Source organism: Pangasianodon hypophthalmus, chromosome 3 (genome assembly GCF_027358585.1).
Source record: "Pangasianodon hypophthalmus isolate fPanHyp1 chromosome 3, fPanHyp1.pri, whole genome shotgun sequence".
Classification (NCBI taxonomy): Eukaryota; Metazoa; Chordata; class Actinopteri; order Siluriformes; family Pangasiidae; genus Pangasianodon; species Pangasianodon hypophthalmus.
Genome location: NC_069712.1, coordinates 27,176,930 through 27,193,831, shown reverse-complemented (window position 1 = coordinate 27,193,831; position 16,902 = coordinate 27,176,930). Strand labels below are relative to the sequence as shown.

At 38.4% G+C, this 16,902-nt stretch overlaps 1 protein-coding gene across 1 annotated transcript in view; it reads right to left on the bottom strand.

Moving 5' to 3' along the window:
- Positions 1 to 3,837: 3,837 nt before the first annotated feature.
- Positions 3,838 to 16,902, bottom strand: part of lrrc1 (leucine rich repeat containing 1) — a 45,518-nt gene continuing 32,453 nt past the window's right edge. The window contains exons 6-14 of the mRNA XM_026939470.3: positions 16,733 to 16,796; positions 16,320 to 16,394; positions 13,607 to 13,751; positions 12,433 to 12,551; positions 11,954 to 12,037; positions 9,706 to 9,821; positions 8,444 to 8,613; positions 6,979 to 7,118; positions 3,838 to 5,305 (exon numbers count right to left, since the gene is read on the bottom strand). Of these exons, the coding sequence (XP_026795271.1) occupies positions 5,147 to 5,305; positions 6,979 to 7,118; positions 8,444 to 8,613; positions 9,706 to 9,821; positions 11,954 to 12,037; positions 12,433 to 12,551; positions 13,607 to 13,751; positions 16,320 to 16,394; positions 16,733 to 16,796 (1,072 nt within the window). The 3' untranslated portion in view covers positions 3,838 to 5,146. The remainder of the gene's footprint in view (positions 5,306 to 6,978; positions 7,119 to 8,443; positions 8,614 to 9,705; positions 9,822 to 11,953; positions 12,038 to 12,432; positions 12,552 to 13,606; positions 13,752 to 16,319; positions 16,395 to 16,732; positions 16,797 to 16,902) is intronic.

Genomic DNA, 16,902 nt, shown 5'->3' with positions numbered 1-16,902 from the left:
GGAACGTGGCTGTGGGGATTTGTGCTCATTCACCTATCCACTCTGGACAATGAACACTGGGGGCAAGGCAGGAAAATGGCCTGAATGGGACGTCAGTCCATCACTGTTCACCGTCCATATACACATGATGGCATATTGCCACTACAACAGAGCTGCACCTTGGGGCAATTTAGTAGCCAATCCACCTACCGGCATGTTTTTGAGAGTTGGGAGGTATCCGGAGAGCCTGGAGGAAACCTAGACATGAGGAGAACATGTGACACCCCACACAGACAGTAACCCGAGTTCAGTATTAAACCCTGGAGCTAACCCTAGGGGCAACACTACCATGCTTATTATCCATGCTTAAAGTCTGCTTTTATGTGACTGCTGAACACAACTGCTGTATCTCCAGTTACTACTAATAAATACAACTACAACTACAATTGTAACATGCTTGCTTTTGTCTGTTGGAAATAATCTTTCTTCTTAATCAGCCGGAATTTTTTTATCTTTACAAGTCATCAGGGGTCTAGTGTGGATAGAGGTGTCAGCTCTGAAGACACTGTATTGTAAAAAGGATTTAATATTGCTTCAGTTTTGCTGTTTTTTTTTTTTTAGAAAGGATTTATGGATATTTTGGATGTTTTTTCCAGTTAATCCCTATGCTCTTTTTTGGTGATATTGATATATATATATATATATATATATATATATATATATATATATATATATATATACATATATATAAAAGGTTTTAGATGTTTGTATGATGTTAACATTGAAATATCATCCAGTAATGCTATAATGGGATGTAAGTAAAGTGATGTTGAGGTGTCAGATAATCTTCTCAGAAATTTTGGATACAAAGTTAAAGCCAGAAACCCTCACAGCATGATGTATTAAAGCTGGGAATATGGGAATGTATTACAGTGGGTGAATCCCATACAGCGCAGTTTATGGGTTGCTTTGCAGGTTGTATGAAATTATGTTTAAAAAAGTGCTATTCCATTTGGGAATTAAACTTAATATTAAACTGACAAACTAATCTTGAATGCATTAATTGATTTTAAGCCAAATCTACTCCACACAGCTATTTTTCTTGGACATCCTTGAGTCACTGTCTGTTTGAGAAATATTAACTGTAGACCTCAGCAGAACTCCTTCCCTCGGGCTGCAAGTAGTACTCGAGATGAGGATGAGGCATTGGTGGCTCGTCCAGTGAGCCCTACCATACATCAGCCATTCAACAAATGTTCATCTTCATAAATTCATATTCACACCTCCATACATTTCAAATTCTGTTGAAATACTAATTACCACTTTTGAATGACCAACAATTAAAAAAATGTTGCTATCTGACAAATATAAGCCAATGTTTCATTGTTTTGCTTCTCTTTCTATATGTTGCCCAGTCATGGGGCAGAGAGGTCACTGCCCGACTTAGCTCCAGAGTTATTACTGAACCTATTGGTCAAAAATGGGAACTGCAACAAGTGCTAATAGAGGCCCATTGGGGCTGGAATGATCCTGACTCTATGAACATTATCAGTGGAGGAGGAGCAGTGGAGGAGGAGGACAGTTAATGACAGGGGGGTTAGGATCACCATTTCTACACCAAAAAAAGCTATAAATTCTACATTTGAGGAAAATGTCCGTAATTCAGCTGCTGTGGAATCTCTTACCATGAAAATGCAGCAGACCAAACCATTTTACAAAGATGAGGAAATATTAACTGATGCATCATAAAAAAAAAACACATACATTTTTGACATCTAGTGATCAAATAGAAGCATTACAGAAGATTTTATTCTGTGTGTTTACTAAATCCTCATCCCTCATCCCCCTATAATGGCAGGGGGCAATTTAGCGTAGCCAAACCACCTACTGGCATGAAACCTAAGAACCTGGAGGAGAACATGCAAAATCGCACACAGGCAGTAATCCAAGGTCAGGATCAAACCGGGGACCCTGAAGCTGTGCAGCAGCAATGTTACCATGCTTATTATCCAGCCAATGTGCACTGCCAATTTTGCTCTATAGGACTCCTGGCCAGGGATGCCTGTGGCATTTTCACATCGAACGCTTTTCTGTCGCAACACTCAGAAACCCGCAATCGAGGATTATAACATGCTTTTTTTCTCTGTTGGAAATAACAGTTGGTATACACTATATGGACAAAAAATTGTGGACACCTGACCATTACACACATATGTGGTTCTTCCCCAGACTGTTACCACAAAGTTGGAGGCACACAACTGTATAGGATGTCATGGAATGCTGTAGCACTACAATCTCCCTTTACTGGAACTAAGAGGCCTAAACCTGTTCCAGCATGACAATGCGCCTGTGCACAAAGCGAGGTCCATAGCTGTCAAGGCTGTAGTGGAAGAACTCGAGTGTCCTGCACAGATCCCTGACCTCAACCCCACTGAACAGCTTTGGGATCAACTGGAATGCAGACTGTATGACATCATTGCCTGACCTCACTAATGCTCTTGTGGCTGAATGAGTACAAATCCCCATAGCCATGCTTCAAAATCTAGTGGAAAGCCTTCCCAGAAGAGTGGAGCTTATTATAACAGCAAAGGGAACTAAATCTGGAAGGGGATGCTAAAAAAGCAGATGTGATGTGTGTTGGTCAGGTGATGGTCAGGTGTTCACATACTTTTGGTCATATAGTGTACCTCAAAATCCACCATGACTTACCTAAAGAAATGCAAGCTACAGCTTTTGAAATGGCCCTCACAGTCCCCTGACTTAACCATCATTAAAAATATCTAGGTAGATATTAAACATGAACTAGAACTAGAAGCGATCTGTAAGGAATTTTTTAGGTTTAACAAATATGCAAAAACTGTGCATGAATATTTGTAGAAAATGTTTTTTTTTTTTTTAAATAGTTTCCTGCAGAGTGCTGTCTTTACTTCTTTTCAGTTCAAAAGTCAACACATCTGTACACAAACGTAGCATAAAGTCAAGTGTGATAGCTTCTTGAATTAATTTTGTTTGAGGATATGTTGTTATTAAGGTTGTTGTGCCCCATGAAAAGCTCTGGGTACACACTGCTCCTGGGATGGCAGCACATTAAAAATGTAATAAATAAATAAGCAAATAAAAAAATCCACATAGACAAATAAATGCTCTTAAAAGACCATATTCTAAATATTATTTCATCATAAAACGACTGGCAAAGAAAAGGAACAAAAGAAGAATAACATGACCTTCATGTGGCACATATTAGATGGCAGACTATATTAGATATTTATTAAATGGTTTTTATATTAAATGGGTTTTATTAATGAACCAGATACATCACTGCTCACGGGACAAAAGTGCAGACACGCACACACACACACACACACACACATACAGAGGGAACATGGAAGGGTGATCACTGGATGAAAAAACAAGCTCAAGCAGATCATAGAAATGTGCATATTAATTTATTTCCAACGATTTGTTCAAGGAAATAAATCTCAGTGATTTAAAGAGTAAGTGGTGTAAAGGTTTTCCATAAGGATACACAGCCTTCGCTTCTGATCCCAACGTGGTACAACGTGTCTCTTTTAATTTTGTAGTATGTTAGATTTTAAAAAATAGCTATAATGGTTCTAATAATCTATTGCTATTTTAACAAAGATCCCACCACACTGACCTACAAGAGCTAATGGATTTTTTTTAATGTAATCAAAATGCATAAATTTGACATTTTGTCCATAAACATGCAGGATGAGATGAGAAATTACATGACAATGTTTCTGATATTGTAGAACAAAATGAAACTTGCAGTAGAGAAAGTGAACAATGGAAACAGAACCTAGTGATAGTGTAAAAACAACGAACAATGTGCTCTGATTTGATAAAATCACTTTATTGTATCAGTGGTTAGAAGTCATAATAATAAAGGCCTAGAATCTATTTGAGATCATTTTTTTCTGTGCAGCTTTATCACTGACATAAAATATAATAATTAAAGGATAAAAAAAAAAAAAATCAGCATTTCAACACCTTGGTCTGTTTGTAATAGAGAAAATATAATGCAAAAATATAATGGAGTCTGGAGTGTACCATAGAATGGATAGGCAATACGAATATAATTTAAAAGTGTTGCAAAAGTGCGTTGTGTGTTTTTTTTTTCTGAAAACTGCACTTAAAAGGAAACTACCCAATTATAAAAAACAAGAGTAATTAAAAGGGTTAATTGTACCGAATTTATACATGGAGTAACATCCAAAAGTGGTGCTGATGCAGATGCAGCTCTCATTCCAGTTATAAAAAGTGGAACTGTTCTGTGCCATGTTAGCCCTTGTTCAGATTCAAATACAAAAACATGTTGCTTTCCATCGCTGATTTACGAATACGCACACCTAAAAAGCAAATATGAAGCTGTCGACGCACCACCCACTAATCTATCTGCTGTATAAGACATTAAAACATGTTGTTCAATTGCTTTGTAAAACCACAAATATTTTTGCAGGAATAAAAATGCTCATTGATTAAGAAATATGCTATACATCTTTTTTTTTCCGTCCCCTCCAGGCTTAACACCACCTGAGCTGCCACAAGTACAAAAAGTTTTGATATTCACAAAGATCTATACAACAATTTTGAAAACCAGTAGGTCCAAAAATAGCTGGGCTCAACATGTCCCGAAAGACTCGGAGAAAGAAAGGAAGAAAGAAACATCCACCCAGTGTTTTAAAAAAAATCTAAATAAAAAAATAGAATGTAAAATTATATATATATATATATATATATATATATATATATATATATATATATATATATATAAAATTGGAGCTTCTGTCAGCATTTAATGTTGGATAAGACTTAATGTAGTGCATCTACTTATTTGAGTGTTCGAAAAAAAAAAAGCTTTAAAAAGGACTGGATTGTAAAATCAAAAGGAATAAAAGAAATTGTGCATTCCAAGGATTATTGCTCTGAACATTGTAAAAAGGGGAAAAAAAAAAAAAAAGAAGGCACCTATCATGGTGGTCTTTCCCTGATTCAGGATCTGAGGAGATGAAGGAGAGAACAGGACAGACCCAGCACAGAGAAAGGATAGTCACATTCAAGGGAGAAAAAGCACAGGGAGAAGGCTGGATGAGGTGCATGTGGGAAGACACGATGGGGACTGGGCCATCTCGGAGGTAAAAAGTGGTCACACAGATGTAGTCACTCGGTCCACAGTGTTATTGACCTCGTTTTTGTTGGAGTCCAGGCCTTTGGCAGCATTCAGATCGTTGCGTAGATTCTCAACCACCTTCTTCATGGTCCTCAGCTCTCCGGGGTGCGGTGTGGCCCGTCGCAGCAGCGTTCCCTAAAAGAGAGGAAAAGAAATAAAGAAAAGAAAGAAAGGCCATCACTGGAGGTACACGAGCTATAATTAGAGGATTAGTTATTGCTATTTATCACATTCAATCCATCACCATTCCAGAACAGCTTCTTTCCCAGGGTTGTCCTGTTACTTGGGTACTGATGCACCATTCATTCCTTACATAATTTCAACTGACTGTGTTCTATTCTTTTCTTTTTATTGCGTAGTCACTGAGTCACCAGGTTATTATTCTCACAGGTGGCTGACATAGCAACAGCTGGATCACATTCAGTTATAATATACCTAAATGATAAAACGGCCACTGAGTGTACATACAAGGTCATATATATATATATGTGCAATTATGCAATCAATCTTGTGGCAGCAGCACAATGCATAAAATCATGCAGATACACATCAAGAGCATCAGGTAATGCTCACGCCAAATATCAGAATGGGGTGGCTTTGACCATGGCATGGTTGCTGTGGTCAGATGGGCTGGTTTGAGCTTTTAAGGAACTGCTGACCTCGTAGGATTTTAACGCAGTCTCTAGAGTTTATAAAGAGTGGTGCACAAAACTAAAAACATCCACTGAGCGGCAGTGCTAAGAGCGGAAACCGCTTGATGATGAGAGAGATCAAAAGAGAGCTCAATAGCCAAACTGGTTCGAGCTGAGAGGTAGGCTACCAGAACTAAAACAACCACTCTTTGCAACCATGGTGAGCAGAAAAGCAATTCCCACAGTAGCCTCAGATTCCTGTTCTTAGCTGACAGCAATCCCTTGACCTGTACCTGCATGACTGTATGTATTGGATAACTTCGATAACTTTTACTCGTATAAAATCAACAATTCCTACAGGACCCGGTGACACAGCAATACAGGTTGTGCTCTATTCTTTTCTTACAACAGTGATGCATTTCAACAAGCTACGTTTACAGAACAAGGCCATGTGACTGACTTTGCTACCCAACTAACCAGAGACCATCCGTACTTATGATACATGTATCATTAGTACGGAATAAAACACAACAAGCATGCTGTTATAGATAAATAATAAACGAAAAAGACTGAAGGTGAAGTAACCCCCTAAGCAAGGTCATGGCTTAATTATTGAGCCGAATACAGACTTACTCAAAACCTAGCTGTTTAAATGTTTATGCTTTATATTCTTATTTATTTAGAGTTCAAAAGTGTGTTTCATACCACCAGGGTCACTCCTGTATTAACAAAAGATTAACAAATTTTACATTAAGCATTAACTATCAGGAATGTTTGTTGCCATTGGCTTTTCTTTGGCTGCAGTGTTTACTTAGTTATTTTGCTATTCATGTACTCATTCATTTATTCAAGCTCGCCATAAATTCTGACAACCCTGACTCAGCAAACCTACAGTGTAATCTCCGCTTTTACAAGTGACTAATCCACAGGGGTGAGATTTCAATAATTCAAACTCAGGATTCTGAAACTCTGACATAAGCCTTTACACAATTGCATTTTTATTCATTATACAGCAAATACATGCATCAAATTAAGATTAAGGTAGCAGCAGTAGTAGTAACATTAGTATTAGTAGTAATATTAATCATCCGAGTTGTTATTTTGGTTTAATGTTACACAAGCTCAATCAGGAAGCTCAATCAGGCAAGACAGAGCAGCATTTCACATTTCTCTCACCTTTTCATCATCATCATCATCATCGTCATCTAGGAATCGGATGGTGCTCATTCTATTCATGGCTCTGGTGTCCCACGTGTCATCAGCCATGTCGTTCACTAGACTCTCCAGAGCGCCGCAGCGTGCCAGGTTATCGGAGCCTACATACACACACACACACACACACACACACACACACAACACAAACACACTTTCCACCATCACGTCTCTCCTCATCATTTCCAAAATATTTTCCCATGCCATGTGATGGGCTAAAGGTTAAACCAAAATACATGAACTTCAGCTGAAGACCTAGGGAAGAGTTCACCTGCAATATCCAGCAAGTGAAAATGTCAGATTAGGGATTAGATTCTACTTGATGCTTGTTAAATCCTGACTTCGTGCAAGAGTGTCTGTGCTCTCTCTCTCTCTCTCTCTCCCTCCCTCCCTCCCTCAGTGACCTAGCCTCCATGGGTTTTCCACCCTCATCAGCCCGTGTCACGACAAATGACCATAATCCCTCAGCCTAAACAAAAAAACACAGCTGCATGCCAGAAGAGGTTAAGAGGTGACCAACTTACTTCTCATCTTTATCAACACTACATTTACTTTCATAAGATATATATATATATATATATATATATATATATATATATATATATATATATATATATATATATATATATATATATATGAACTTAATTCTGGAGCACCCTCAGTACACAGTGATGGATGTGATGCAACTGTGGCTAGTGCTTAATATCGACGAGTGTGGTTAAGCAGAGATAAGCTTCTTTAAGCCATGCAATCCAGCGGGTGTACATAAAACAGCTCAGGCACCAAGCGAGAAAGTGCCAGACAAGATGAGAGATTTTAGGCTCTGTCTGCTTATCAAATATCACACATAATGGGTTTTTTTCCCCTCTATAAAAATATGTGATAGACAAGCAGAGCAAAATAAAATCCTACAAAGCCTTGGTGAGTTAAGTGCAGCAGTTTAGGGCTCTGATGTGGAAAATTATTAGAAAATTACAACAAATATAATTGAAAATACACATAACTGAATGATCCTTCATCATGATTGCATAAGGTACTGACCATAATCCCTCAGGATAGTATATAGTATCTATATACTATCATATACTATATACTATACAGTCAGTATGTAAAGTAAGTACGTATATATGTACTCATTTGGCAGACAGATTTACACAAGGCAACATTACAGTTTACAGTTGAGGGTCTTGCTCAAGTCCTGGCGGTCCTGGGATTTGAACTTAAAGCTCTGTGTTCACTAAAATGGAACCTTAACTGGAGGTACAAACATTGCTAACAAGAAAATTCTAGGAGAATCAACAGAAAAGCAGAAACGGACAAACGTCTTAAAAACTATTATGGCTAAACCTGCAGATGTAACGTATGCAATATGTTCAAACATCATCTATACAGCAGAACTTGCACTCATTCTCAGTAATGTGTTCGGCACCTTTTTCACTCTCGCAAGGCTGCTGAGGCAGAAGCACACAGATGAGCACTTTCTCCCCTGTGTCAGGATCCACATCTGTCTGGAACGTGAGCAACGGCTGAGACTGATTCTCCGACAACCAGAGAGCCTTGAGCTTCAGCGTGGTAAGAGACATGGGCAGATGAGTCAACCTACAGAGAACACAGGGACAGACAACATGCTGACGCTGAGCAGAGACCTTCTAAAACACAGGAATTCATGCATACAGTCGAGTACCAATGTTTGCATACCCTTAGGAAATCAAAATAAGGAAAACAAAGAAATTATAAGTAAATTATATTGGATAAAACATTTGGTGAGTTGTTTTGTTCATTATCATAAGCAAAAATTGATCAAATAAACTATTAATAATGAACAAGAAGAACACCGCCAACAAGTCTAGTCCTTCTCGTTGCTAATTTGTATGCCTCAAATATCTTTAAATTATATATGTCAAAAAGCAAGGAAGCTATTGAAGATAAACTATTTGTGACATTTGTTGGGACCCTGTTTGGATCAACTCCAAAATCTAATCAGGTTATAATCATAATTCTATATAAATCCTACAAAACATACTGTCTCCACCACCTCGTGGCTTTTAATTCCCTCAGTTGTAATTTTTTTTTTATTTTTGGGAGATAAATTGCAACATACATGCATTGTATATATATAAAAAAAAAAAAAAACAGACGTTCATTAAGCAATGATGAAAATGAACACTATATGACTAGTTCAGAATATACCTGTGTTACCATGAGAATTAAATATATGAAGTAAATGATCTGGAAATTGACTTGCCTCCATTTTAAATAACATATTCTTTGAATAATATTGAATGCATACAACTGCACCTGGCAAATATGTTAGTATGCACGTGTAGGAAATAGATACGAGTATACACACGAGTCAGCGTGATTATGAATGCCAACTCTGATCACAATGAAAGGCTGCAGGGAAATAAAACTAACGCTCGGGCATAATAATGGCTCGTGCTTGGTCGTTCATAGCTGCATTAGCATTATGTGCAAAGTCCATAAAATATGAAAACCCATTTTACATACCACGTTCTGTCGTGTTGTTCTCACTAGTACATTTAGACAGAACAAATCTTGTAAGTGTGTTATATCTTGTGTGTTTGTATACATGGTGCTGATTTGCCTATTCAAATATCGGTGCACGCTGTATATTTGGGGAACGAACAGATTCTGATTTTGGGTTGAATTCATCTGAGATTGACCCCTAACCTGTTTCCAGACACATCAAAAACATGCAGTTCTGTAGCCTGTGAAAGTTCGGCAGGGATGCGGGTCAGACGGTTGTCTCTCACACACAGCACGTTCAGACTGCTGCAGCCTCCTATCTGCGAAAAGAAAAATCAGATACACACAATCATGTCAGAAGTAATAGCTCTAGAGGGAAAAGCACTATAATAGGAGCTTGGGAGTTGAGTGGAAAACAGCACTTTGATTCTAACTTGGTTATATGGGGCAAATCAGTCATGACCAGGGGTTAATCTTTTAAGGCTCTAAATGTTCAGTTTCTTGAGGATCCTAGGCTTTTATTACTACAATCCTGGAAAAAAAATGGAGAAAGACCATTTATTTTTAATGCACGAATCCATAAATGCATGCATACAATAATCGTACAATCTTTGTTTTATATGCGATCTATTTTACAAAAGGATGGATGAAAGAATGGAAGGAACCCATGCATGAAAAACAGCACCCCTGTTCACATGCAAGTCTTGGTGTGGGATCTATACACTGCTGATGGGGCTGAAAGTGGGGCCTAATTTTAGAAGCAATTAGTGGGGATCTATAGCATGGCATTAACTGACAGCCAGGCAGCGACAAATCTACCTTCCAGCGCCTGAGCCTGACATTATATTATACACACACACACACACACACACACACACAATATACAGTACATACACCTGTAGCCCTATCTCAACATAACCACAGAGCAGGAATAAAGAGATATAAGTTCAACACTCATCTCTGTGGCTTAAGGTGGGGAAGCTTATTTCTAAGACTCGGGAGAACGAGCAAATAACAAATCTTGAAATCTCAACCAAATATAAAAGTAGGTCAGGAGTGTTAGAGGATTTAAATGTATTAAATCTTAGACTGCCACACCAATACAGTCTCCCTTATAATTTACGAAAAGTATCATTTCTAAGTGATCTGGATACTGAACGTGTGGTGTGTAACGGCATGATGGAAACGTGCCAGTGCGTGGTGTGTGGCGGCACTGTGTGAGGTCAGACAAACAGCCGAGCGGTGAACACTCTCACTACACAATCCGAATCAGTGTGACACTGGGCTATTGTTTCAAGTCTGAGAAAGGGCTTTCAGACTGCACATTAACCACAGCCTGCCCTCGCTTCTCCCAAGCACACTGGAGCTACATGAGTGTGAGAGAGCCAGGGATGACCGATGCGGCAAGAATACAGTGTCGTGATGTGCCAGTTTCGTCATTATACAAAACATTATTGCTGTCTGAAAGTCTAAAGCACTACGATATATATATATATAACTAAAAATAGTAAAATACAGCCAGAAAATACAGCCTAATATGCACTATACACCAACACAATTGTCTAGAATGTCTTTGACTTCCTAGAAAACACCATTTGTTCCTCAAAGTGAGCTCTCCATTTGACCACGCACACACAGTATGGACAGCCTCACAACATGTACTGAGGTCATGCTATAGAAACCACAGCACTCACATCCACACGCAGCCTCTAAAAGCAGCCGAGGTGACGTGGGGTGTGAACTTTACATCACATCACCAGCCTAATGGACCGTTAATTACAGAGTATGCTGACAATGCTGACAATCAGTGGGAATCAGTCGGTTGCAGAAATCAGATTTGATGGTAGAGCTGGAGGACAGCAGCTCCATTTCAAGACACAATCATTTTGCACAATATGCTTTAAATCCTACAAACATTCAACCACTCGTTCTGGAGATATTATGCTAACGAGTATGTTGGATGCATCACTCAGTGGCAGAGGTTTGTAGATATGAGAGTGAGGAGTGCAAGTCTAGACCGGTCAATAGGTCCTGGGAGTTGATGTTGATGTTGATGTTGATCATTTTCTGTGAAATCGGTCTCCCTTGAAAACAAAGAAAAACTATTTTCGGTCCCAATGCAGACGCTGGATCATTACACAAGTCTTTATCCAATCTCTTGTGAGAGAAGCAATCAATGAGAAATAGAAAACTAAAGGAAAATTGGCTCATCCTTTGGTTGAGCACCTTTCTACAACCCCAATTAAGGTCTTTTCACTTCCAGCAGCGAGATGCTCACAGTACTGTCCATAACATTATCGACGGCACCATTAGAATTGCTTACGGTTGCTTTGACAGCATTAGGTAAGTAAAATAATTAGAAAATGTCAGCATGATATAACACACACACTATAATTCAAATACCATGGTTCACCATTCAAATAATCAATGTTATGTGTGAAATAGTACATACCTCTCTGGGTAAAGATACCAGGCGATTCCTGTCACAGTTGAAGTTTGAGAGTTTCTTAAGCTTTCCAATACTTCTTGGCAAACTCTGAGAAAAGCAGATATGAAATCTCTTTTATACAGATCTGAACCTTTAATGTCTTTATTACTAGCCAGCTTGTTCAAGTAATTGAACTCTCGAAGAGCTAAAGGTATTTCCACAAGAAAGAAAATTAAAGGATGGCACTTTTCTAAGTATTGAGGTCAACACCGAGGTCATGTCATTTACAGTAATAATCTCTTAGACCTCTTAGGCACCCTCAAGCCCTATTAAAATCCACTTCAATGTCTAATTGGGCCTTATGACATTATTCAAAGTATTGCAGTGCCAAATGTGGAACAAGATGACTCACACATCTTACACATAAATGCTAATGCGTTTTTTTTTTTTTTTTTTATTATTATTATTATTATAGAGCTGAGTGGAACATGTGTGTAGCTCACCAGCAGCTGGTTCTCAGTCAGCACCAGTTCTGTAAGACTTTCGCAGTCACCGATGCTCTCGGGCAGATGGACCAGGCGGTTCTGATCCGCTTTCAGAATGGAGAGTCGTTTTAATTTTCCTGTGGGTAGACATGAGTGATGTGGGATTAAAGCTTAAACGAAAGGTCCCAGGAGAGCAGGCGCTTCTATTCATTCCACATTTTAGGAGCCCAAAATGTAGGTCAGTAGGCAAAAAAAAAAAAAAGTTTGAGACTTAAGTGGGCTTTTAAGATTATTATTTATTTTTCATGCTGTATGAGATGATCCTATATCCTGCCCTCCTGTTGTTGGCTTTTAGATGACTGTCATAGCAGCAGTCACGCTCTGAGATTCACTTTAATAATTTCTGACACTGCCACAACTTTGGCAGAGGCCTTAGGCCACGATGGCACTCAATTTGCCACAGATGAACACGTCACATTATACATTCCGACACCAATCTCAACTCGCATCCAAAGAATTCTTCTACAAATAGCGATTTTTTGTGTGTGACAGCAAAATCGAGCCAAAAGTGTAAACCAGGATTCCACTTTCAGAACACATTTAAATTAAAATGAATCTTTTTGCTCCAATATGAAATGTTATGTACCAGGCTTAACTCTTTTAATAAATCTAGACAACATTTTTTAATGAGATTATGTTTATTATGATAATTTTAATCTGAGAGTGACAGGGTGAAATAAATGAGTTAAGAAAGGCCAGGTGTTTGTAAATATGATACAAAAAGCTGATTTAAGTCCCTGTTCCATTTCTTCCATCTCTTATTTGCTCGAAAAGGCCATCAAGAGGAGGCTCAAGCATGTGTTTATTTCCATAAATAATGCTTACAATGCGAATAAATGAAATATACTGAACTTTAAAATAGGTTTTAAAGTATGATTATGCTGCCTAAAGCAAAAGAGATGTCCAGTGCGACATTCGTTGCTAAGCAGTGCACAGAACAGGGAGAATTGTTTTGAACTTGAACAGGATCATAATAATTATGATAACTGTAATACATCTGGGGTTTAAAATGCAAGTGCAAATGCAAAGCAAATGGAAGAAATGTACACATGGCAGGATCATATAGTATACTACTGTATTTAGCAGTGAACGCACACACGCCTTCTGTGCAGAAAGATGTATAACGACTGACCTATGCCCTCTGGCAGGGCATCGATGAGGTTCTGGGACACCAGCAGGTCGGTGAGCGAGAGCATGCCAGCCATTTCCTCTGGGAGGTGCTCCAACTTGTTCTCTGACACATCCAGACAGAGCAGGTTCTTCATGCTGCCTAGCTCCTGCGAGGAACGAGGAAAATTCACACAGTCCAGCTTCAGAGATTAAGCCCAATCAGTGATTATAATCATTCTTCTTATGTAGAAACTCACGGTCTGTACTTGTTGCTCAACACTGCAAGTGTCATCTAAGAGCTGCTACAGTTAGCACTTTCAGCTACTACTGTACCCTGTTCAAGCAACTACATCCTTTTGCCTATTACATAATGGTACCTGTTCAGATAGGAGGGGCCTGGCGGTTGGGAGGCTTTGGACGGGTGATTAGTGATGGGTGCAAGTAGTCGATTAATCTAGTACTAATCGTGAACTAGAGGTTGCACAACTACGAATTTTTATTAGTCAACTAGTAATTCAAACAGTAGTCAACTACATGTCTTTTTCCATAAAACTATTTTAGGGTTAGGGTTAGAGTTAAGAGTGTGTCAAATTGACGTTTTACAATCATACACAGGACACACAAATACAATTTCCAGATTTTTAGACTGCATTGTTAACAACAAAAGTAAATAAGTTGGTGAAATAAATGTGCAAAATAATACATTTGCGTATCGCATTACACTCTGAGTTAGCGGCTCAGCTGAAATGATTGATTCTGAAACTCAGAGCGCACAGTGCAGCACAGAAACACCTTACTGAGAAATAACAGATTGAGGATATGATGTCTACAGCAGCATCTGACAGGGTGTTCCACCATGTTCCGATAACATGTCTGGATCTGCATCTTTGAGTTAGTCTGCCTATAAACTAGTGGGATTAGACAGTGATGTGCAACCCGCGGCTCTGTAAGCACTCTTTCACACAGCGCTGGTCACAATACAAAAAGAATTATTCAGTCTGCCTCAGGGCAAGGATTTTATTAGGATTTTATTTCGCTTTAAAAGGCAACACTTCATGCAAAGTAATCCCAAAGTGTTAACGGTTCATTTAAAACTTCTTTACGAAATCTTACGCAGTTGATCTTCATTTTCAGAATAACGAAGTACATTTAGCCAAAAGAGGTCCCAAAAGCAGCGATTAATGAACGTATTAAGCAACTAATTGACTAGTCTATGAAACCCGATCGATAACTACTCAAAATTTCCAAGTTTATATTCTTTCAAAAAAAAACATACAGGCAGAAAGTCTGTTATTTTACGTTAAAATGTTTAAAACTAAAACGTACCTGGCACTGTTGCTTGTGAAAACAGAGACAATGTTGACTGCAAACTTTGTCAGTCAGTGTTATAAAACAAGGAGCTGAATCTTAAATGCCATATGTAGAGTACAGGACATGTTTTAGAGCTCCATTATGTTTTAGCATGTATGTACAGGAAACCATCTGGCCTTCATAGTGTACATTATAGGATAGCAGAAATGTAAAAAATCAGGCTAAATATCAGTGACAAGAAAACATCCCTGTGGGTGAATAAATATAAATGAATCGGAAACTTGTATGATAAATTTGACTTTTCTGTTTATATCCGTGAGATAAGTTGCATTTGGAAAGAGAAACATTGACAGATAATCACTACACTATTACTGCAGATTGCTGCGCAGATTGTTGCACCATACCATAGAGTATCTCACTATAGTAATGATAGTAATAATAACAGTGTTTTATTCCCAGAATTGTGATTATCTCTATGTACTCTTTCTGCCATTTTACCGGACACGTGCCTAATGTGGCTAGTCATCTTCGTCGATCTACTTTTTTAATCTTACTTCTCTGGCACTTAGGCTTGCGGTCAGTAAGACAGAGTGGCCTTTCAAAAAGCCTTCGTTTTCCGCTACCAAAGAAAAAAATAAATAAAAATGATCCCACCCACTGAAAATCAAACTGTGCTAATCCTAATTTTCTCTGAAAATTCCTCATTAGGCTGTTGTTAATTCTTCTTTTAGCATTTTGAGATTTACATGTTTCATTTTCAACCAAACCTTAACAACATAATGAGATGATTACTGTAATACTATCAGAGAGTAAACGCATCCGGTTGAAAGTACGCCGTGTGCGTGGGGGTGTTTTTGCTGCTGCGTCTCACTGGAGCGTTTTCTTTTTTCTTTCTTTTTACATTTTTCTTCCATTTAAATGTTTGAGGTTTATTTTTGAACCTGATGTATGTTTCGCTGTTGTCATGTTTTTGTTCGTGTGTCAAATCTGTTTGTTTGCTCCATCGCCGTTTCATGTCTTTGGGATTCTTTTGCCAAATTTTTAACACGATCCTCAGGTTTGAGAAAGGCGCAGTTGGATCCGGAGAAAAAAAAATGGACAACCCACAGGAAATCCACGCAGACAGGAAAACATGCGAAACGCCACACAGACTGTAACTTAAGCTCAACCAAATGCTGGTGTAAAAATAATTTGAATACATTTTTTTTTTTTAAGTGTCTCAGTAGTACTTGCATTGCAACTACAATATTTAATATCGTCCTGATTACATATGTGAAGTATCAGCAAATACTGTGATATACTGAAACCCATCATATTGAGTTAAACACGTATTATACCGTGAATGTTTGCTAACACTGGACCCCCTCATACACAGCGGCAAGAAGAATGACAATAATAATGAGAGCATTTCAGGAATACTTTACCTTTGGTAATTCAATCAGCTGGTTTCCATCCAGCCACAGGTCCTTCAAGCTCACAAGGCATCCTATTGTCTCGGGCTGAAAGAAATCAGTGTTGCACAGTTCAGAAAAATGAGGAGTAGGTCACAATCACCAGTAAGCACAGAAATGCAGAGCTATGCAAAATATTTGTCAACCGACATTCTAGTCTGTTCCAGCACATTGCCGTCTCTGCTGATTCACAAAACTGTGAATTGTACCAAACATGCAAAGAAGTTGAGGCAAATGTACATATGACGGAATTCAGTGGCTGCGTTTTCTCAAAGGTTGATGTGAAAAGACTTTTAATTAAGCAGCTAGTTGAAATGGAATTCCAAAACCTATAGAAAAATACTGGGGTCTCCAGAAATAAAGCAAATAACTAAAGCAGAGCTTACCAGATTATACAGCTCGTTGTTCCCTACATCGAGTTCTTCCAGTCTGTGTAGCTGGGAAAGAGATCTGACAGAGGCAACAGACAATATCAAAGCGTGAAATCAAGCACACACACACACACACACACACACACACACACACACACACACACACAACTTTAGCATAGTGTACT